General features: G+C 37.1%; 1 protein-coding gene across 3 annotated transcripts in view; it reads left to right on the top strand.

Moving 5' to 3' along the window:
• LOC124639777 (phosphatidylinositol 4-kinase alpha) overlaps nt 1-24517 on the top strand; it is a 54768-nt gene that overhangs the window by 15863 nt on the left and 14388 nt on the right. The window contains exons 3-27 of one of the 3 annotated variants that reach the window (XM_047177245.1): nt 1360-2084; nt 2450-2563; nt 3077-3254; nt 8185-8238; nt 9010-9110; nt 9498-9648; nt 10397-10547; nt 10946-11056; nt 11356-11529; nt 12095-12305; nt 12763-12874; nt 14901-15174; nt 15610-15711; nt 16195-16396; nt 16765-16902; nt 17377-17481; nt 17833-18024; nt 20880-20995; nt 21486-21595; nt 22075-22275; nt 22643-22775; nt 22944-23018; nt 23251-23480; nt 23812-23936; nt 24367-24513. In XM_047177245.1, coding sequence (XP_047033201.1) covers nt 1360-2084; nt 2450-2563; nt 3077-3254; nt 8185-8238; nt 9010-9110; nt 9498-9648; nt 10397-10547; nt 10946-11056; nt 11356-11529; nt 12095-12305; nt 12763-12874; nt 14901-15174; nt 15610-15711; nt 16195-16396; nt 16765-16902; nt 17377-17481; nt 17833-18024; nt 20880-20995; nt 21486-21595; nt 22075-22275; nt 22643-22775; nt 22944-23018; nt 23251-23480; nt 23812-23936; nt 24367-24513 — 4232 coding nt within the window. Of the gene's footprint in view, nt 1-1359; nt 2085-2449; nt 2564-3076; nt 3255-8184; nt 8239-9009; nt 9111-9497; nt 9649-10351; nt 10548-10945; nt 11057-11355; nt 11530-12094; nt 12306-12762; nt 12875-14900; nt 15175-15609; nt 15712-16194; nt 16397-16764; nt 16903-17376; nt 17482-17832; nt 18025-20879; nt 20996-21485; nt 21596-22074; nt 22276-22642; nt 22776-22943; nt 23019-23250; nt 23481-23811; nt 23937-24366; nt 24514-24517 lie in introns of all 3 variants that reach the window. The other 2 variants (XM_047177244.1, XM_047177246.1) reach the window with 2 other exon arrangements.

Below are 24517 nucleotides of genomic sequence, written 5' to 3'. Positions count from 1 at the left end.
ATGTTGCATGCTTACTTCCATGTTGCATGCCTGGTTACATGCTGCATGCCTGCTTTCATGCTTCAGGCTTGTTTGCATGCTTCTTACAGGAAAATAAAAATTCCAAAACTATGCCAAAAGATGATTCTGACTATAAACATTCTGAAATATGATATTATAGTAGTAGCCTTTTAATGACTACTTATATGAAATGTATGCCAAAAGGAAATACTGACAATGACTGACAATGCACCAGCCCTATTTTTTTAAAGAACTATAGTATGTATATGCAAGCATATCATCGGACTTGCGATCCGACTCAAGTACGTGGCGCCAGCTGCAGAAGCTAAAAATGTTGCCTATTATTATTAGGGCAAAAAAGGAAACGTGTACGCCCCGCGAAAGCAAGACGCGCTTTAATAATTCAATAAATTACAATTTTGTATTTAATTTTATATTTTTTTGCTGGTCTCATTATGCCGTAATTAATAAATAATAAGATGACTGAGACAAATAAAATGCTGTTTCATTCTGAAAAACTGCTGTAAATAATATAAAAATAGAAGCTATATTTAAAAGAAAAAGAGTTAACATGTATAATGTGCATTAAGATTATTAGCTGTGCATTGATGAAAAAGCTTTTGCTTTAGGAAAAATCGCTGTACGCTGCGAAAATAAATTGTAGTGTGTTTAGTGATATTTTGAGTTGAATATTTTGCTGTGCAATCAGTAATTTTGATGGGAATTCGGAATCTTATTGCATAGAAAAAGGATATTTTTTGATTTGCGTTTAAATACTACCCAAATGAAAATATTTATTCGCCGAGATATGGTTTACACAAAAGGTGGTAAAAACAAAAAAAGTCACAACATATCTCGCCTTCAGTAGGCATGCGAAAATTATAACATAAATCATGCTTAAAAATCGATAACGTCATGGAAAATATTATCCATTATTTACACATATCTGAAACAATGATTTCATATTTATGCAGATTGGAAGTTATTTTTACGTGCTCAAGTATTGTTTCAGGTGTATTATATCCTTTATTTGCCCAAACTTTACCGAGGCCAGATATTTCCATATCATTAGTCACATTTGTGTTTACAAATCTGATTTCAGGATTGTAGCAAATCCTTCCTCCAAATAAAGACTCTTAACAAGAATATTTTTTGAATAATATTAGTAAGAAGTAAACAGGAAAAAATATACAACCTTAAAGATAAAAGAGAAAAAGTCATTTATTCAAAGTAGGCTGAAAATCAGCACTTTTTTAAGGTCAAATTTACAAAAGACTGCCCCCAAAACGCTCGCCCTTCACCACTTCCTTTATGTTATAAAACAACAATGACAATGAATCTTCTATTGTATTGTTCCAGGTATCCCAATGTCGGAAAAATTCAGCTTCTGCCTCAACACCCTTCTCTCGGACATCTCCACAAAGCAGCCGTCACTGCGAGAGGAAATTATTACAGCCCAAATAGAGCTTATGTCCAACCTCACAAAGATCATAATGACTTGTCATGAGAGCAAGGATTATAGTAGCACCATTTCCAAAATTCAATTATGCAAGAGTACCATTCCTATTTTGATAGGTTTAGCTCGTTCTATGGGCCGGTATGCTACAGTTGAGCCGCCTCTACTCTGCAGATTATTTCCGCAACCCCCAAGTCCTGTGAAGACTAAGGAACCTGAACCAAACTTTGAGTATTCCACGTTAGATAAAAAGAGAAAGTTCAACCAATTTAGACCTATTATCCCAAGGTCCTTATCTGGTAATTTAAATCCTAATAATGAAAATCTTATGGATCATGGAAACGATACGGTTGATAGCACAGGAGGGACCCTTAAAAGGGGGTCATTGCATAGTTACAATTCAGTTCCTTATGACCCTACAACATATTTCTTCCACAAGTTCGGGTCTAGTTTCAACCAGTTCCCATACATGAGGTTCTCGGAGTCTCCAGAGAAAAGGATCAATGTGCAATTTTACGTGACGTATCTGCAATCGATCCTTTCCTTAGCTAAGAAACTGCTTACCAAAGATTTGCTGGCGTTTTTGGATGAAGAAGCAGAAGATATTTACGCATCGGGACAGATTCAGGTTAGTTTAAATTAATACCGTTCTTTTGTTGAAAGGCAAATTGTTATGAAAAGGCGAAGTCACCAAATGCCTTAAAGAGCCTTACAATTTCGCAGTAAAACGTGGTTTTTTCTTCTAATATTTATTTATTTGGAATGCCAATAGTTATTACAAAGTACAGGAAAAATTGATGCATGCAAAATTACAAGCTAAATGCATAACCTATTACAGGCAAACACCACATGTTAAATACCTTAATATCTTTACAGTTATATTTATTCCCATTGCGAATTGTCTTTTGTGCCAATCTTTGCCTTCTTTATGTACCTGAACAATGAACACTGCTACAATGCACCCAAAATAACTGGTGAATGATCTTTGCACAGGTGTTTCCATACAAGTCTTTCTCGGAAACCTTGAACCTAGTTATGGTGACACTACTGCGGGAACTCTTGCAGCACCAGAAAGATTTGCCCGGACCTTTCACTAAGGACGTTCAGGTAAGTGACCAGAGCACTTGAAAAAGAAGAAAGCTTTTAATAAAACGATGGTTGGGCAGCGACTATTCATTTATTTGATAATTATTCTTTTATAACTGTCACACGCTAATTACCTGCCTGTCATTACATAGACACAACCTATTTACTATTTTGATAAAATTTCAATAGCCTTTACTAGTCTTAGGATGTCTATTTACACCATATGAGAAAGAAACATAGACGCACAATCCTTCGCTGTGTGGGAGGAGGCCTATGCCCAGTGGTAGGGCTATAAGAACGCTGATGAGTGATGATGAAGACACATTGGCAATTAATTTCAATAAATCTCCAATATGAAACGCTTAAACCTATACCTACCATAAAACAAGAACATTCATTACTAACCTACGCTGTATATTTGCAACGGAGACAGGCATAGACCCCCAAAGATTCTAATAAGGAATACTTATGAAGATGAGCTTATCAATAATGATTTCTATAATTCCTCTTACAAAATCCATTTTCAATCAACAGGAATTCGTCAAATGCCTCTTCCTGAGTGGACAAACGGAACTGCAGAGCCGTCACCACGACGCCTCAGAGAGGGAAGACCGGGAGAGTAACTACGCCACGGTCAATAAGTTCAAGGTCAATGTCATGGCGAATTCAGCCTGTGTTGACCTTCTCGTCTGGGCTATTGGCGATGAGACAGGTGATTTTAAACTTTATTCCTAATAGGTGTAAGGTTGAAATTCGAGCGGGGTGAGGAATAAAATGGTGGGGTATTTTTTCAATGTTGTAATTTTGTTATCCTTTTGTCTATTTCCTCTATATAATTTATTTAGGTTTAGGTTTAAATAGTTTATTCTCAAAAAGACAAAGGAAGCCACTTACATGAGAATATAAGCTAACATAAAGTAATAAACTAAATAAGGTCACCGATACAATCAAGAATTCAAAATACGTTACAGTAAAATTTATGATACGTGCTTAATATTAAGAATAAAATTAACAATTAATAGGTATAGTGCAATTATAACCGTTCAACGGTTTTATTCTCAACCAGTAGGATAGTGACTTGTTTCAATAATATATTTACTTAGTTGAGATTTAAAACCGCTGAAAGAGCTTACATTTTTTATGTGGGACGGTAAACTGTTATAAAATTTTGCTCCTTCGTATGTAATGTCTTTTTTGGCGTAATTTGTACGTGGTCTTGGTAGGACAAGTAAGCTAGGTCTACGAAGGCTGCGGTTACTGATTTGTGATTTTTTGGTAAATTTTACATTTGTGTGAATAGTTCCATTTATAATTTTTCTTATCAAAATACAAGTATTGTACATATAAAGCTGCTTGATATTCATGAGTTGTGTTTCCTCAAATATTTTGCATGTAGGTGTTAGGTACGGATAACAAAATAATATTTTGATGATTTTGTTTTGTACTCTTTGTAGTTCTTGTATCTTTGTTTTACTCGCGCTACCCCAGATTTCTATTAAATATAGCAAGTGTGACTTTACAAGTGCATTGTAAATATTAAATCGCAGTTTCTTGGGTATGCATTGACTTATATCGCGGAGTGATCCAGACAGTGAGGAAATTTTATTTATAATATAATCAATTTGTTTATTCCATGTTAAAGAATTTTCGATTCTAAGGCCAAGATATTTTTCATGAGTTTTTTGCTCTAAAGGAATGTTGTCTATAGTTAGTGGATCATGCAATGGGATTATTTTATTTTTGGCTTTGAAGATAATGTAGCTTGTCTTTGAGATGTTTATAGTTAGCAAGTTGTGTTTAAACCATTCATGCAAAACGTTTAAATCTTTTTGAGCTCGCAAAATAATGTCATGAATATTAGCCCCAAAATAAAACAAACATGTGTCGTCTGCGTATAAAGTTAAATGACCGTAGAGTCCTAGTTCTGTAATATTATTGATATATATAAGGAACAATAGTGGTCCCAAAATCGATCCTTGTGGGACGCCATATGTGATAGGTAAAGCTTTACTTTCAATGTTATCTATTTTTACTATTTGTAGTCTATTTGTTAGGTAAGATTTGAAAATTTGAAGTGCATTTCCTTTGATACCAATGCTTTCTAATTTTTGTAATAGCAGTTTGTGACTTACGGTATCAAAGGCTTTTTTTAGATCGATGAACACACCCAAAGCAACATTTTTCTTATCTATATTATCCCTGACTTTTGTAATTAGGTCAATAGTAGCAGCGGTAGTATTATTTTTAGCTCTAAATCCATACTGACGTTCTGTTAAAAAATCAAAAGAGTTTAGGTAATTTAATAGGCGTTTATGTAGGATTTTTTCAAAAATTTTTGAGATCACTGGTAACACAGAGATCGGACGATAGTTTCCGGGATCTGTTTTTGCCCCCGATTTATAAATAGGTGCCACCTTGGCAATTTTTAAACTGTCTGGAAAAACCCCGTCACTCATAAGTTTATTAAAACAATTTGCCATGCCTTTTGAGATTAGATTTTGAATACATTTTATGGCTTTTGTGCTTATTCTGTCTATACCACTACTTGTATTTGGATCTAGGTCGTTAATAATTTTAACAATTTCATCTGCAGTGCATGGGTCTAGTACTGTGAGTTCTTGATCATATTTTTTTGGGGATCGAAATGGCCATTGCTTAGAGGTGTCATGATATTTTTTTGGAATACTATCTGCTAGTATGCGTCCTATGGTAGAGAAATAGTTATTAAAGACCTCGCAAATTTCATTTGAGTTAGTAACTACGTTTGAATCTATGAAAAGCTTTGTAGGAGTACCATTTTGTTTAATTTTATTATTAGCTAAATTATTTATAAGTGACCATGTTTTTTTGGGATTTTTAGAACAATTTGTAAATAGTTTGTAGTAGTATGAATTTTTTGTAGTTTGTATTAGTTTAGCAATTCTTTCTTTCATCTCTTTGTAATTATTTTCTAATAACTCATTTCCTTGGTCATTCTTGTGTTGTATCCACAGATGGTTTCTTTGACTGATTCCAGTAAGGATGTCATTATTTACCCAATCATTTTGGGGTGGGTTCAAAATCTTTGTTTTCAACACTTTGCTATTTTCCAGGCACTGCTTTATCTTGTTTTCTAGTTCAAAATAGTTATTTGTTTCTGTTACACACAATTCCATTGAAGCAAATAGTTTCTTGTAATCGATTATTTCGTAGTTTAGGCGTACTTTAGGAGGCGGTTTAATTTTTTTTATTTGTACATATATATGTTTGTGATCCGACATAGGTGAATTGATGATGGTTATGTCGTATTGTTGATCTTTTAAGTTTGTGCTCACGTGGTCTATAATAGATTTCTTTGTTACAGATTCTCTTGTACAGTAGGTTTTCTTAATTTTGTTTAATATTTTATATCCTGATTCATTAACTATTTGTTTGTACTTTCTTAGTGTTTTATTTTTCGTGAGCAGATCTATGTTGAAGTCTCCAAACACTATTGCTCTCTTTCGTTGTTGTAATTGTGCCTCGTAGTCATCTAGAAAACTTTCCAGATTTGTGTTGCCCGGATTGTATACGACGCCGATATCCAGCGCAAGTTTATCAATTTGCACCCATAAGTAGTTATTTCCATCTTGATATATTGATTCACTGAGGTTATGTTTTAAATCATTGTGTATGTATGCTGATACTCCTCCCCCTCTACTGTCTGTTCTGTAATTATAGTAGTGCGTGTAGTTGACTATCTGTAACTGTAGGGTTTGATTTTCGTTCTGTATCCATGTTTCGGTTAGCAAAATGATGTGCACAATTGTAGGTATTGATTTTAAAATACATTTGAGTTCGTCTAATTTTCCTTGTTTTCGTATACTTCTTGCATTCATGTAGAGAAATGAGAGGCGTGATTTATTTGTATTTAGTAGTCGGTAATCGTCTATTATTTGATACGTTGTAGTATTAGGTAGGGTATCGTTTATTGTTGTTGGTTGTAGTTTTTTGACGGTCGTTGTACAATAGTCGGTATTCCATTCATGTATTTTATAGTTAACTCACTTTCTCCTTTGTTTATTCGGTGTGTCAGTTCATTTTTTACAGCTTGAAAATACTTTTGTTGGGCAGGTGTTTGGTCACAGAAAATTTTAATATTATCCGGAATTTTCTCTTTATTACGAAGTAGTAACATTGCCGGCTCAGACGTATTAAAGCAAACTTTTATTTTACGTGTTTTACCAGCGTTGTACTTGCCAATGCGATATATTTTAATCGGCTTTACGTCGGTTATTTTTGAGGTAATTTCTAACACAGCGGCTTCATCTTTACGCATTCGCTCTTGGCTGTTCTGTGCATTTTGCTCTGGTATGCCTATTACAATGATATTATTTTCTCTTTTTTTGCGCTCTTGAACTTCGTGTATTATTTGTTCATTTACCGATAATTGATTTGTTTGAAATTCGGTGGATAAAGGGCTTAATTTTGATTGAATAAGGTTGTTTTCAAGCTTCTTTATTTTATCCTCAGTGTTTGATATTTTTAATTCAACTTGAGTTAATTGATTTTTTATATTGCCATGTTCTGAGGTAATGTTTAATGCGGTAGATTTCATATCTTGTATTTGTGAGCTAATATCGGCTACATTTGAGGTGATTATGTTTTTTGTTTGCTCGTGAGAGGCCCTTAAACTGGCCATCTCGCTTTTGACTTCTATGATACTCGCGTTCATTTGATTTATCATTTCTGCGTTTGAAACAATATATTTTTCCAACAGGGATGAGACGCGTGATAAGTCATTTTTCATTTGTTCAATATTATCTGAACATAGGCATTCGTGTTCAGGGGGGTGTTTGCGCTTACGGTAACTTATTTGGGCCTCGCTAAGTTCTTCGCTTAATTTAGATAGGTCGGGATGCGAGCCAGCTCCAGTAACATATGTTGTGGCCGCAGAACATTTAGGTAATGGCTCTAATGACACGGGAGTTCCAGGTGGAGACCGCCTTACACTCATTGTCTTTTTAACTGGATTTTTCCTTCACAGTTTATAAAATACAGTCGTGTTAATTGACAACGGCGCGGCGTGCGCGTGCGCACCCTCCTGCCGGCTTATATTAATAATACGCTTTCGCTCGGTCACAGGTGTTAGTCGCCAGCATACACTGTCGGCGAATGCACGCTCAATTTTTCTTCCAAAAAAAATCGCTAATATTTACGTACGGCACGTCGACGCACGCAGGGTCACTGTGCGAGCGAGTCAAAAAATAACTACCGCTCTCGTTGCACGGAGGTGAGGCACGTCGCCCCGCTCGCTGCTCGGCGCACTGCCGCAATCGCGTATTTTTAAATGTCACAACTCACTGGATATAGTTCACTCCACAATAAGTATTATTTACTTCACCTTAAGTCTTAGATTTGAAGCACTCTAGTTAAATAAATTTCGCAAGGATCAAATACACGTCTACTCTGTTGTATGGTGACCGGACGAGACCGACGATTTATCTATTTCATATCTCTATTTTATTTGCTTATCTATTTTTTTTACTCTTTATTTTATTTGTGTGACAAGTTTCCTGAAAATATTTTTTTATTCGATTTTAATGCAATTTTTTCATATTTTTTTGAGAAACTTGCCACAATAAATGTTTATAATTTATATGTATTGTATTATGGTGTTACAGTGGACGGGGATTATCACGTACCGGCTCTTATAAACGCTCTAACCATATTAATAGGTACCGGCGTGTGTTGAGTGATACCCCTGTGCTAACTAACCTTGGGCGTACTAACGAAAACTTACCTTATGCTTATTGTAATACAGTTCAAATTGCATTGAACATTTTAGGAAACGCTATAGGTATATTAGGTTCAGTAAAAGTTCATTCTTTTGTTTTAGTTGAAGCGTTTGTTCGAAAATCAGTTTTATATCTGAGACAGTAAGGCTCAAAATACTTTGGGCTTTAATTTGGATAGCATATTGTTTGTGATAAGAACCAGACATATATTAGATTAATAATAGCGAATAATTTTGTTGGATAGATTCGTTATTTTCCAGAATATGAATATTGGATAGTTCAATTTTTGAGTTCTTCAATGATTCACCATCTATAATAAACCTAGTTATTCTGCAGGGAAAGTTTCTATTTTAACGTGAAAATTATATCTATTTATATATTTTATTTACTAATCATTTTCATATTTATTTGTCTCTTGATAGTTATATTTTCCATACTAATTTATCATTTTATGTGTATCATGATTATTAAAATTACATAATATATTTATTTATAGTACCTGTTCATATACCTACCATACATCTGCATTTGTTTCAATATAATCATTTACGCCCGTTTTGCTCAAATTAAAAGTTTACCATACCTCTTCCCGATTCACAAATAATATTAATTTTATATTTTATTTCATTGAATATTTTCAAAATGTACTATATACCAAATTTAATAAAGAAATATATAATAGTTTATTTTAATGTTTTCGTACTTTTGCAGGTGCGGATTCGTTATGTGGACGTTTGACTGAGAAGATAAACTCTAATCATAACCACAAACTCATACTGGCACATATGCCGTTGCTGATGGTCTGTCTTGAAGTAAGTATACCTACACTATACATACATGTCTAAAGGGTCTTATGTTGCTTGGTAACAACGGTAACTGGGTTGAGGAGGTCATAAAGGCAGTCGCTCCATGTAAGAGAACAGTATTCAGCTGTTTGGGGTTAGAATGCTGGCTGAAACAATAGAATAAAGTGAGGAAGTGTGGTCAGTAGCAAGTTGTAAGAGACACCTATATCCAGCAGTGGATAATATGGACCTATATCCTGAGTGTATTAGGTATTTTTAAAAGACATATACTTCTTTCGGCCAGATAGTTAGACTTAAACCTATTAGCATCATCTGGACCTTGAAATTTCCTATTTTATAAAATACTACTTTTCTCATTTTCAAATGCGTTTCTAATTTATATTTCTGTAACAGGGACTCGGCAAGCTAGCGACAAAGTTCCCGACGATAGCGAACACATCGATCTACTGTCTTCGTGACTTCCTAGTGACACCATCGCCGATACTCTTCAAGTTACACAAGTTGGAGCTTGAGAAGACCGGCAAGGAACACATGAAAGTCACTCGTGAGTCAGAATCTTTATTTATAATCTACCTACTTACTATTATAAAGATGAAGAGTTTGTTTGTAAATCCAATTTGAAACATACATACTTTCAATGTTAGATAGCCCACTTACCGTTGAAGGCAGTATTTATCCGGGTGAGCGAATGTAAATGTGACTATGTTTTAGAAAGCTGTGATTGGACAGAATGGGGTTCAATGGTCCTACACTCTATAGTTAAATTGTTTATTGAATTTTATAGACACAAGTTTAACTTTCAGAACTAGAAAGTCTACTTATCAGTATTGTTATACTTTCAGCGTTATCAACAACTAATCGTAAAAACAATATCAGTAAATCGTTCTATTTGCACCAGAAATTAAGTATGACGATTAGTTTAAATAACATTACATATTAAACATATTCATTCACACTCGTAAATTTAATTTAATATTTGTTCCTTTTTCACAAAAAACTACCAAATGAATTTTGATGAAACTTGGCAGTAACATGGCTTATTCATAGATATATCAGAACAACGTAATGACTTTTTGGATAAAACTACAACTTCCCTCGAAAAGCGGGTGAAACCGCCACCTAGGATAGTGAAACATAATTTCATCCAATCTTTTCCTATTGGAAATTATATTTGTAAATTACGTGACACGAGTAAAACCGCAGGAAACAGCCACATAAAAGTAACATTTACAATCAACCATTTTCAGTACAAGGCAAAGAGCTACAAGGCCTAACCGAGACCGGTGTTCCAGTGAAATCGACGCCCTTCGAGAAGCTTCGAGACGCCGCCATAGAGAACTTGTGCGTGGCGCTAGAAGCGGCCCTGACGGTGGACCCGTACTGCGTGCCCGCGCTAGTGGGCTCCGTCAGCAATCGCCTCTTCACTGCCGAGACTAGTGATAGGTGAGGATCTGCCTAGCCATTTTATAACTAGAGTTGAGTGTTTTATATGGAGCAACTGCCTAACTGATGCCCTCGAACCAGTTATCTGAGCATCACGACCTATTGGTAAGAATGGTGAAAATATATCGTACAAAGACACAACTGACCACTTTGCAAAATAAGGGTTTGGAAGTGATTATTTAAAGGCAAATGAAACTTTGGTCTATTCGTTGCATTTTCGTGGTAGTCTCTTAGTTGAAAATCGGATAAATCCTAGGTATAAGCAATGTAAAGAGTAATGCAATCATTGAAAGGGACACAAAAGCCAAAGATCGTTCGAAATCTTTCCTTCATATACACAAATGTGTTGACAAAACCCATTTTAATCTGGACACTGAAATTAAATGTTTTTATTTCAGCGAATCTTCTCTAATAAGTACGAACATAGTAATCATGCTGGGCCACGTCGCCGTGGCGTTGAAGGACACGCCCAAGACAACTGACACCATTCTGCAGTTCTTCCAGCAAAGGTAAGATACATATTTATTCGATTCTTGACCCATAGTGCAAAAATTGTGCAAAAAAACAAGGGGTGTTATAGGTTTGTATGTCTGTGATACTATGTATAGCTCTTACACAGATTTATGTGTTTTTTTTTTACTCGTGAACTGGTTCTTAGACACATGTTTCATCAAAATTGACTCAACTGTTTTAAAGTTATAGGGTGTTCCAGCTTTGCTCTTTTGTTTTCTTAAAGCATCCAATATTTTTTTGCTCCGGGATGAAAGTGGAACTATGTGGAACAAATTGTGTTTTGAAACTTCCGCAGACTCTGCCGAGCTCCATCATCACTAGACACCCTGATAGTAGACCAGCTGGGCTGCATGGCACTGGCCAGCCCCGAGGGTCCGGCACACGACGAGATCATGCGGATGTTCACCGTCATCACCGTGGAGGCTGCCAGCGCCGCCTACCATCACACTGATGATAAGAAGCAGTACCGGTGAGTACATCATCACTAGACACCCTGATAGTAGACCAGCTGGGCTGCATGGCACTGCAGTCCGTACTAAGTTTTTTATACATAGGACCTTCAATTTCCGAGAAATGTAAATGAATAACATCAACATCCGAATTGAGAACCTCCTCCTTTTTCGGGAAGTCGGTTAAACGTACTTTAAGCGTTTGTTTTATGTTATAAAAAAATGCAGTTTTAATTAGAATAGCATATTGTAATGTTAAAGATAAAGATAAAGAGATAAAGATAAATTTATTTGTTAAAAACATATGTTATAAAGGTGTTACATTTATTTACAGTTTCAATATGTTTTGCCATGTCAGGCGTACAAATTTACATTTATTAAACTAAAAATTTAAAATCTAAAATCTATATTTAAACAAAATAAGTATTTACTTTAAACAGAACTTAGTAGGTATTTTAAATGTTATCTTTTAAGAAATCACCTATCTTATAGTACGCTCTTTTACATAAAAGTTTTAAATGTGTGGTTCAGAGCTCCATTTATGGGTCGAATTTCCGTAAAAAATTGGTTTACTTATTTTCTTAGGCACGTGTCAGGCGCCGTACTAAACGCGCTGGCGAACATAGCGGCGAACGTTCGCGGCACTACGGCTCGACTCGAGCTGCTCACTCGACTGCTCGAGTTGTTCGTACAACTGGGACTGGGAGGGGAGAGGGCGACGGACAGATCGCCGGCCCCAGTGTTGAAGGCATCTGGGAGTGCTGGGAACTTGGGTGTACTTATACCTGTTATAGCTGTGAGTATCCTGTATATTTCATCTTATCCTCTGTATTTTATAAGCCTTTTTTACTGTCCCAATGTACGGCACAACTTGCTTATATATGAAGAAGGAATGTTCGATGAGCACCACGCTTGTTCTATGCGGGTTGGCGATTTCAGACTTTAAAGGCTAGGTTTCCACAACGATGTTTTCAGTCACAGAGAGTCATTGATATTTTTTTAATTACTGAATCGATATGAATAATTATAATAATGTTGGGAGCTAGACTATCCCCGAGATATATAGGCTATATTCTGTCTGGGTACGGGAAGAAGTTCCCCTGGAACAAGAGTGAAATCACTGGAAACAGCTAGTGCATGCTTGTACTCAGAATTTGATTGAAGAGAGTTTTGCGTGAACTACTGTACCACGTTTACCTTAAGTTTAAAAACTTTTAACAAGATAATACTAAGCACACTAAACTCTTCGACAGGTCCTAGTAAAACGGTTACCCCCAATCAGGAACCCGAAACCGCGTCTCCACAAACTATTCAAAGATTTCTGGCTATACTGCGTAGTCATGGGTTTCACTGCAGCTGAATCAGGTAAATATTATTATATTCTAATAACACATTTTAATATTTTATTTATTTTTATTATTAATTCAAACTAGTTCACAACTTACCCACGAATTATTAAATTAATGCTAAGTACAAACTTTACTGATTTTATATTAAGTGCGTGGGCGCAGATAAATGCATACTTGAGTATTTGATTTCATTTGGCCCAGAAAAATTCGAATACGAACTTTGTCAAATTGGACAGCTTAACTAGTTTTTAATGTATTTTACTTCCAAAAATAAACATTTAAGCGTGCGAATTGAGAACTCCCTCCTTTTTGAAAAGTCGGTTGCAAACGACTACTATCTGCACCTGCGCACCAATTCAACATAAAATATCAAATAAAACTTTATAATTTAGCTGTATTCTATCTATTCTGAACTCTATTGAAATGTATATAACATGCTTCAATCAACAATAGCAACTACATATTACCTTAAAAACAAAAATAAACCTTAATGTGTAAAACATAAAGCCCAATTTAGAAAAACATACAAAATAAGACTGAGAGCAAATTAATATCGGCCTTGCTTGTGACCTCTCTCCGGTGGTGTCGGATTGCCGTCCCATCGGGCTATGAGAGTGAAGGAATAGTAAGTGCACCTGTCTGCGCAAATGCTTGTGCACTATCATATATCCTGCTCAGTTGGCTGATCTCCTTAAAGAGAACAGTCGCCGTGACTGAGGAATAAATCGCTGTGGACACCATTAAATATTTGAGATCAGCCATCTAATCAGGACATATTATTAAAGTAAACAAGCATTTGCGCAGACACATGTGCACTCATTATGAGAGTGAAGGAATAGTGAGTGCACTTGTGTCTGCGCAAATGCTCGTGCACTATAATATGTCCTGCGCAGCTGGCTGATCTCCTTAGAGACAACAGCCGTGACCGACAATGGGCCTGGATGCCATTGAAGTTTTGAGTTTTTAGTATGGCTGGGTATGTAATTGCTATTGTTGATAGAAGATAACGATATGATGTTACATAGATGTATTCAAATCTTGTTCTCTTCTTCTATGGCGACTCGTGTAGCTATGCGAAAGCGTGAGTAACCATGCTTCTAGAAGTATATAGATGTATGTTGTATGGTTTTACGATGATTTGTTTAGTGTGCTGCTATATCGACCACTATGTGTTTAGTTCATTACCTATATGTTATAGGAGTGTTTATGTAATTTAGTGAAAAAGTCCACCTTTTTATCGCAAAACTGCAGGGCGCAGGCAGATCTTAAATAATTGTACCTAATCTGAAATATTTTGTATGAAAAGTTGAACTGTAAAAAGTTGACACAGATTAATATATCCGCAAACTTAATTCACTTCAGTAAAAAATATTTTTTTAAGGCACGAAGATATGTTTTATGATGTTAGATAAATATCAAAATTTTGATTTCATATGATACAAAAGTAAATAAAACTAAAAAGCAATACTATACTGGAAATGTTTCGGCAAGTTACCCAAAAACATTGGTGGATATAGCACCACCAACATTTGCAGTGTTACAAAATCCTAACGCAGTTTGATCAAACATTGGTCCAAATGTACAAACGTTTGTAGTGTGTGTATTCATTTATTTTCATTATTTTGACGAGTGTGCTTCTAGGTAAAGTTATTAGAAGGCATTGTTAGTCGTAATTTATTTTCGTAGGTATTTACATAGATGAGCTTTTGAGTGAGGAGTGATTTTTTGTTTCGGCATTTTTTTTGACAATAACGTGCATTTTTATAATGCGTGACAGAACCTCCATGTAATAATGTAATTCTTGTACCATAGATGTAAATGTAAAAGAAATCCTGTTGACATATGATATGCCAATTACTGTGACCATTGTGCTAAAGTCAGATTCACTGTCATAAAACAGCTAGTTTGTACATTTAATTCAGTATTTTACATTGTGATTGCCGCCATAAAAATAATAATAATACGTTCCTAATTATGAACCCAAACTAAACTATTCTACATTATAAAAAATTACAGTAATAAAATAATCCTAATTTCCACAGGCTTATGGCCTCAAGAATGGTACGCCGGAGTAAAAGAGATAGCAGTGAAATCTCCCTTCCTAGTCTCCCAAACGTCACTTCGTTCGGAAATGCGAGAGCTCCAATACACGTCCGCTGTCCGCAACGATTCGGTCTCGATTAACGAACTTCAGGAGTTGAAAACTCAAATTTCGAATTTACTGGACCATCCGCCCGAAGTGACGGTATTCGTGAATAAGTTGACTTTTGCGCCGTGTATGTATCTACTGAGTGTTTATTGGTTGGAGACTTTGAGGTGAGATATTATTCTTTTGTTTTTTTTTTTATATCATCCGACTTAAAAATGTATGTTACCTATAGGTTAGAACGCTATGTGAATCTGTCTGCTACTAAAACGGATGAACCGATTTGGATGTTTTAGGCTGTGTGAAAGTGGTTGTTCTGAGTCATGGCCATCAAAATGGGCTCAGCCTTCTTAAAGTTTCACAAGTTCTATCCATGTTTTCTCTTTCAATGTCTGTCCATGGCCCAGATGCTTCAATAAAGGACGGCCAACGAAGTGGTCAGACGATTTTACAAAAGTCCAACTGGTCTTTTTCGAATACAATAGGGAATGCCTATGTACAGCCGTGATCTGATGATGATTATGATGACCCAATATACCAAGCTACAAGTTTTTGCAAAAGTATGAAAGTATGGTCATATTCAAGTTGTTCATTTGTTATTTCAGAGTGAGTAATTCACCGGAGCCAAGCTTACAACCAATCATTGAGTATTTGAGCGATTCCGCCTTACAGAAAGACAAGACCGGTATGTGGCAATGTGTTGCCAGGTATGTACAACTTTCTCTACCTATTTATTTATGGCATTTTTATAGACATGTTTTTGTATTCAAAATATCAAGTTTTTGTATTCCTGTTCTACCTTCCGATTCTAGTTTCACCGGTGTCCCTAGGGAACTGCTTACACGCACATGGATAAAAATTATAAAAAAGCTCTACTGCTGCTGAGTTTTATCAAAATCTATTCAGTAGTTTAAGCGTGAAATGATAACAAGCATACAGATATACCTACATTATCCACACATCCTGACAAACTTTACCATTATATTTTATTAAAAGGATACCTCTGGTAGTTTTTTCTTACAGTTACTTGGCTGATGCAGAACTATAGTCACAATGCAAAGCGAATGTAACTCTATTTATCCAGGGTATCCATATAACGCAGAATTTTATTGTCTTGTAAATCTTAACATGAAGTCTTATACTAATTATTCACATATATAAAATTCCCTTCAAAATCTTGCCCTTTCCAGTGTCGGCGACAAAGTATTCCAAAAATTCCTTGACGTGATGTCAGACAAGGTTAAGGACGAGTCCCGCGAGAGGGAGTTGGAGGGCCACGCTCAGTTCCTGCTGGTGAACTTCAACCACATACACAAGCAGATACGCAGGGTCGCCGACAAGTGGCTCGCGGGACTGGTCGACAGGTTCCCTCATCTGTTGTGGAACTGTCGGGTAAGTTATAGAATATTTTAAGTTATTTTCGTTTATTCATTTTTGTACGTATAAATAACATTTGAAAATATAAAAAATAGGTGGCTACCGACATCGGGCACAGGGTCCAAAGTACCGGTGGTTAGGGTCCTAGAGACAGAAGCCTCCAGACTGCATGCCGTGTCGAGTAGCACTGCATTCTGCATCCCAACCGTCTAACGAGAGCCTCTTTAGGTGTAAGTCGAGCCTCTTGGCTATTAAGCCATTGTCTTAAAGAACTTTCGGCGCAATGATTGTAGAATCGTCACTAACTAGAACGAAGGAAGGAAGGGAAAAAAAGCCCCAACATGTTTTTGGATTTCATTTCTCATAACGGAATTACTTTTCAGGTCCTCTGGTCCATGCTCGACATTCTCCAAGTTCTAAGCTTTAGTTTAGAATTGGATGCGAATCAAGAAACACCCTTACTGAAAGTCCCTGGAACAGACTTCACTTTACAGCTGCAAGACACTTTAGAAGGTAGAGAGGTAAGACAAATTCTACTTTATTGTTATACATAAAAAGTTTAGAATTGTATAATCGGGATCATATTTCCTCACTGCCATTCACTTGAAAGGTAATATGTTGAGTCTGCTATAAAATGTGCAATAGTGCAGTACACATAAAAATGCTCTTGTAATTGGTCAACCAGCTACATCTGAGTCAAACAAAACTCTGAGTAACCAACTTTTATTTGTATTGCGTTCACTCATTTACGGCCAGTTTCTTCATCAAAAGTTAAAGTTAAAGTTATGGCTAAAGTAATGTCTAAAGTAAAAGTAACGGTCAAATTCAATTTTTCTATTAGTTTTGCTGTCACTTTAGCCTTGAAAAAACCAATTTGACCGTCACCTTTACTTTAGACATTACTTTAACTTTAACTTTTGATGAAGAAACTGGCCGTAAGTGTGGTAAATGCGCGTTTTTTTCAACTTAGATGAGCAATTCGTTTTTTTTTTCAGTGCATTGTGAAAGATTTTGCAGATCGTTGTCACGGAATAGTGCAAGAGGCGATGAAATGGGCGCCTCAGTCTACGAGGTCGCATTTGCAAGAATATTTGAATCAGGTACCTATGTTATATTTACTGCATACTAGAGCTGTGTTTTTGATTCCAGAGGTTCCTCATAGTTATTTACTGCTGCAATAAATTGAATAATAATATCATCAATTAATAGTAATACGATTCAATTTCCTGTATAGAAATTATTAGCTGTAAAATATTTCGTCCTTCTAAATTTCCTTGTATAAGAATTAGGCAATAACCATCCGTCAAAGATCATGGAATGGTGTAACTTTGATTGATGAGTATTCCTTTCTTTTTATGTATTACCAATACTAGTCAATAACAACACTTAAAGTGTTTTGTAACTCTTTTTTCTAATACCTGCGATTTTTGATAACCATGTTCTTCATAAAGGTACCAAACTCCACCCTCTGGCATCATTGCGGCCTAGCCCTCGCCACCGGAGCCCTACTCGGCGCCGCAGGGCTCAACAGGATGTCGGCCCCATTACCTCGGGCTGCGCTGGACAAGCGCCCGCCCTGTGTCACGCAGGACTCCGCTGCGTTACTCGCTGTGGTGTCGCAACGAAGTCGGTATGCGGGCGAGGTTGGTACTATAAGTATAGTGATTTTTTATTAGTGTTTATGTATTTATGGCATAATACTGTAGGTTATACGCCACCCTGTTAGGACGCAGCAAATGAACTTAGAACTAAATATTGCAACTTCTCTTTATCCTAAGTATATTATTGTTATTAGGTAGTATATTATCACTGGTACTATAGTTCGGCCATTCAGAGAATGCGTTCCTGACACGTCGCGATTGAACTGACGACGTAACTACATTCATTGATTATTGATATAATAATGTTGTTTTAATGCTCCTCAATTGTTAAAACGGTAAACAACCAGCAAAAATATTTTTATCGTAACTGCAACGCCATTGCAAAGTTACGTCGTCAGTTCAATCGCGACGTGTCAGGAACGCATTCTCTGAATGGCCGAACTATAAATAGCTTATGTACTGCCTGTACTGCTCCATTTCTGGCCCTCATTCCTTCCAAGTATGGAAGCAAGATAGGGGTACTTGCGTTCATACTTTCCGCTCTTTAGACCGGGCCCACCAATATCGGAGGTAGGCATGTAGAGACCTTTCGGTACCAATACAAATAGTAGTTGGAGAGTTTTGCAGTAGCTTATTACGAAATAATATAGGTATTATACTAATTATTCGCTGTCAGCTTTAACGTCATAGCTCACTTATCGTCTCCGCTCCAACCCGGTAGAAATAATGTTATTAAAAAATGGCATTTGTGTATCGCTCTTTGGATATACTTATCATTGACAAAATAATTAGCTAATCTAGACGTCAACACAGTCACATTGCCATCGTAAAGTATATCTAAAAATCAATAGTTAAAGCCCATATTTGAATTACATTATTTTTCCCGAATGGGAGCAGAAGCGTTTTATTGAGCTATATTTACCTATTCCGAAATAATTTGTATTTTGGAGCGCCAAAGCAATGGCGGCCAGCAATTTCTGGGATATCAAAGCTATTTCTTAATATCTCCCTTACATAGATCGACTTCTATATTATGTATTCCCCGGTTTTTATGTAGGCTATATACTTATTTATGTATTGAATGACTAGACTGCAAAAATGGCTCTCTCTCACTCTGGTCTGTTTTTACCCGACTAGCTCGCGCCAGAGGGAAGGTCGTTTTTACAGTGTATGCATGTATGTATATTTAGACAGCCTAAAGGCTTCCTGCTTTTTAACTTGAGCGTTGTTAGATCGTATTAATTGTGAGAGGAAGGCCTTTTTTCTGTTTTCTAAAGTATATTTATGAGCTTCATAGAGAACTTTCACAAGGCTGTGCCGTGACCGTGTCGTGTGCATGTGAAAATGGTCGATCATTCGTCCTGGCTTCGTACTTATACTTCATTCTTACTTCGCACAGTGCCTACTATAGTTCGGCCATTCAGAGAATGCGTTCCTGACACGTCGCGATTGAACTGACGACGTAACTTTGCAATGGCGTTGCAGTTACGATAAAAATATTTTTGCTGGTTGTTTACCGTTTTAACAATTGAGGAGCATTAAAACAACATTATTATATCAATAATATAATCAATGAATGTAGTTACGTCGTCAGTTCAATCGCGACGTGTCAGGAACGCATTCTCTGAATGGCCGAACTATAGCTTCGCTTTCTAAAAAGTAGAAGTTCCAAGAATAGGCTAAAATAGGACTCGGAGCGCGTATTCAAAAAAATGGCCGCCATTGCGAAGTGGCACCTGTCCGTCATAAAAAAAATGTATTTATTATAAATGATAAAATATGATGAGAAAAAATGATCAAAACGAAAACTCTGAGCAGTCACGTAATATCTCATTATAGGTATATGCCAACAAATGGTTTGGATCACGAAGGTTAACTTGCAAACCTCTTACCCAATCAGCGTTCAGATCCACATTCCTGAGAGTAAGATGTATGGGACATAAAATTGTTTGTGCAGTACGTTCGGACGCGGGTGTGTGCGCTGTGTAGCAATTGCTGCTGCATGGGATGTTGTGACGAACTGGACTGGAAGTCTTGGAGACATCAGGTCCCGATACAATTTTAAATTACGGGCACATCTCCATACTTTTAATATTTTGCGCATTGAGTCTTTAAAATCGAGTTTGTTTTCAGCAACTAAATTACGTAGCTCGTAGCTCTCTAAGTAGATGCAAGTCGCTGACTTCATTCTTAATTTATAATATCCAAGCGGATTTAATGCATTTGGCTATTATTTATTATGCCTTGCCGCGGTCAGTTCATAGTAGGTAAAAATTTTGCGTATGCGTAGCGCAGTCTGCCTACTAATTTTAGCAAAGGCTTGCACATTTTCTTATTTTGCAGTAAGCCGTACTATATTGCGATAACAAATTATTGTCAACTAGCTTCCACCCACGGTTTCACCCGCGTCCTGATACATAGATAAAAATAGCCTAAATGTGAATCAGAAATTAATCTATATTACTGTCAATTTTCATCAAAATTGTTTTTGCGTGAAAAAGGAACAAACATTCATACATACCATGGAGAACAAAATGACTAGCGGAGATGTCACAACGGAAAATATCCTAAGAAAGAAGCGCGCTAAAACGCGGGTGTGCGGAGGACGAGAAACGTACTGTCTCCGCCCTTATACGCCTTAATTAGAACACGCCGATTTTGTGTAATACCAAAAGTCCTCTAGTATTTGATAATTGTGGTCACGCCCGCCGTATATATTTGACCTACAAGACAGCGCCGGACCTACCCGTCTTACGGCGTCTCCGCTCATGTTTCTTTTCTCCGTGATACATACTCACAAACTTTCGCGTTTATTTACTCTTTATATCCATTTTATCCTTTATGGGTATTTGCAACACATGTATTATGTATTGTTGATGACCTACGTATTGTAATAGATTGCCGGAGCCGTGAGTGCTGAAGGTGGAGGGGAGGCAGCTCTCTGGCGCGTTGGAGCTCGTCTTCATTCGGCTCTCCGGGATGCTTGCACCAGCGGCAGCGAAACCTCGCACAGGTTAATATTTTTTATCAAGGAGTATATGTTGCTGCTGTTTTATATGTACAGTTCTGAATAATAGACACTTGAGTCTATAATTTGCTGTACGGGAACTTTCCTCGGAGGTACAGTTTCTTGAAAACCACTTTTGAAAATCGACCATGAAAAAATATCCTTAAATTTCTAGTAGTAGAGACAACTGAAGTTTATTAAGTTTATGAAGTTAATTATTTAGTTGTTTAGTTGTCAACGAACTGGGGCTTAAGACGAGATATTTTATTTTCTCTTTATACAATTTTACATCATGGTAATATCGATAATAAATGTGCGATACACAAATCGATATATCTTTATATTTCGATCTCTTTTTATTCATTTATTTATTCACTAACATAGTTGCTACATTTTTAAGTATTAAATACAAAATACAACTCAATGGTCTATTAATTACAATTTTAATTGTATTTGCAACAAAATAATAATGGTCTAACTATTGTAATTACCACAGGGCAGCGCTATGGCGGGCTACAGCTCTGCTAGTGCACGCGCGGCACCACTCGCCGCACGCCGCGCACTCGCACACCGCGCCCACTGCACGAGGCCTGCTGCATTCTGTGGGTGAGTAGTGTAATGACGTACATGTTTAGGGGGTGTGAAATTGGAGAGGATCCTTGAGGTCAAGGCAATAAATAAAGGGGAATTTTCGAAAAATACGATATCCACATCCCGAGAAAACTCTTCCCGAGGCCTGAAAAAATGTAGCCTATCTCCTTTGTCAGGCTCTAGGGTATCGGAGTACGAAATTTTATTTACGGCGATTGAGTATGTTTTATGTGTGTGATGACTGTGGATAGATGGAGGAGAAGAAGTAAACCAAGGAAGAGTTGGATTAACTGCCTGAAAGATTACATGAGAAAGTAGTGGATGATAATATGACGACAGAGAAGATTGAAAGCGGAAAAAATATAGCACCGGCCCTAAATACTTTCAAAGTAGATCAGGGAGAAGAATAAGGTTTTGCGTGAAATCAAGACAGCTACTTTCGCATACATAATATATGTTATAATAAAACTATAGGTACCTCTCTTTCTCCACAGCCTGGTCTCAAGTAGAAATCTTCACGGAAGATGCAGTAACCACGGCAGTCGAATGTTGGCAATGGCTGACCACAGCCCGACCTGACTTGGAGATACGACTCATGCAGGAAATATTTTCCGCGTGGCAGAGCACTGTGGATCGGAAGATGGGGCTGTTCTCTAAGCAGCAGGATGAGATCAGTCCCCTGGCTGCTCATGAAGGTTGGTAGTTAATGGTGTTGTTAATAGTACATATTGTTACATTCTTAGTCGATGTATAGAGGGTGCAGTCTTATTTATCAGGGTATTTAGATTTGACTTCCGTATGTCCGAGATGTACTGGTTGAGCTACCAACGAAGTTAAGGTAATAAAACCTTAGCTCAGCTACTGTTGATCTGGCAACCGACTCCCATAATGGTCAGGAAAAGCCTTATGACTACTAACAACTAGCTACCACTAACTTGCCACAAGTCTATGCTTTATGCCACTACTTAGAAAACTCAATAAAAAATCCGGAACAAAAATTTTCCGGATTTTAAACATGTTTTTTTTTTCTTAGAACAACAATAATCATATTTTTATCAACAGGAGCCAAGCTAGAGCCTCGACCACCCTTCGTGGCGCCGCACGCAGTGTGGGTTCGATACCTGTGTGAGGTAGCAGAAACTGCCAAGTATAACAGCTTGGAGAAGGTCGAGATGTTGGCCAGTTTGTTACATAGGTGAGCGAAGAAAAGAATACATATTTTATATTAAAACTATAAATGTGTGTCTGTCTATAGAACGTTCATCGAAAGTGACTAGCTTTTGCTAGCCGTTTCATACGCGTTCCGAGGGAACTACTGCGTGCACCCGAGTAAAATGTATTTAATTTTATAATATTTTTGCAGGTCACTGCCAATCACTGTTGGAGATATACGTGATCATATAAACAGACATGTTGAAGCCGTTGGGGTGAGATTTAGGTGAGTTGGTAATATTACCTATCGCTCTAAGAAATTTAATGACTTTGTCAAATAATACTATTCTTTATTTGTATCTATAACTCAGTATTTTCAAATCAAAAGTGCTATGAAGCCAGCCGCCATTATTACCCAAATCAATTCACCCTTTCTTGAAGTATAAATATAACTATACTATAAATATACTAACGTTAGGCTTTTTTATAATTATCGATATATTTTGTCATCCCCCCAGACTCCTATCCTGCGGCCTATCCCTCCTGCAAGGCGACATCCTCCCCCGCTCCATAGCTCGCAACATCCTCCGGGAGCGAGTGTACGCGTCGTGCCTGGACTACTTCTGCCGCGGCCTGACGTGCCCCGCCAAGAGTGCCAGCGCCCTCAGGGAGGACATCATCTCCCTCATCAAGTTCTGGCAGCTCATGCACTCCGATAAGAAGTACCTGAAGAGTAGCGATATTGCTGGTAAGATATTTTATTTTTTCTTGTATATTTTACAGTCTTCTCCAAGACGGAAGATGTCTTTCTCCGGTCCATAGCACGTAAGAAATATTTTTAGAGCCGTGATGGTGGTAAGATTTTCGTATGTGTTTTTAAGTAGATATTAGTTGTTCCGAAATGCGTACTGAACGAGGAGAAAATAGCTATTTTTTTTAAGAGTATTGCAGGCATCGTGATTTATTTCGGTGCAGAAAAAACGTACTCAAAAGCTCAAGACGAGGAATTTTCATTCTGGTCATATTTGATTTGGAGCATATTCTCATTAAGTCAATATTCAATACCGCTCTCATTTCAGGTGAATTCGAGCTGATGGGTCCGAGCAGCAATCAGAGTATTTACACGTCAAACTCGCCCATAGACAATAGATCATCTGTCAACAGCGACATCGGCAGTCGACAAACTACTGGTTGGATAAATACGGTATGTATTTACTAAAGAAACATCTAAAGTAGTATATTATAAAGTAAGATAATTTTCACAGGGTGCTTGAAAAATAAAAATATCAACATAGCGAATTCTGAATCGTGACGTTGTACGGTGACGGCGCTGCACCGTGCATGATGGGGACGCGGCCTTAGTGTAATAAAAGGGTATTTCGGTAGGCATATTGACTTGATGGATCCCAGCTGTCATTTAAACATAATAGGCAGTGGTCACGGGTACCAATGCCCAGGTAACCGGATCGTGGAGGTCAGATAGGCAAGCAAGGCAAGCACTCTAGTTAAAACAATAGTACCCACCTGCAACCAGTGTAATTGGTCTTAAACGAAGTCTATGAACGACTACACAGATAAATAAAACTGGTTTTTCAACCACATTTCCTCACTTATTATTCCCTATTTTCCCCTAGGTGCCGATGTCAACAACAACTTTAAGCAGTGGTGCGGGTAGCATTGCAGGCAAGCGGTCGAACCGCAGCGTGAAGCCGCCCGCGAAGCCACAGGACACATTCGTCAAAGACTACGTTAGGAAGAGGAACCTTATATTGGAGTTGATGGTGA

The sequence above is a fragment of the Helicoverpa zea genome, chromosome 19 (assembly GCF_022581195.2).
Source record: "Helicoverpa zea isolate HzStark_Cry1AcR chromosome 19, ilHelZeax1.1, whole genome shotgun sequence".
NCBI lineage: Eukaryota > Metazoa > Arthropoda > Insecta > Lepidoptera > Noctuidae > Helicoverpa > Helicoverpa zea.
Note: the sequence above shows the minus strand (reverse complement) of the source record. Positions and strands in the feature narration are given on the sequence as shown.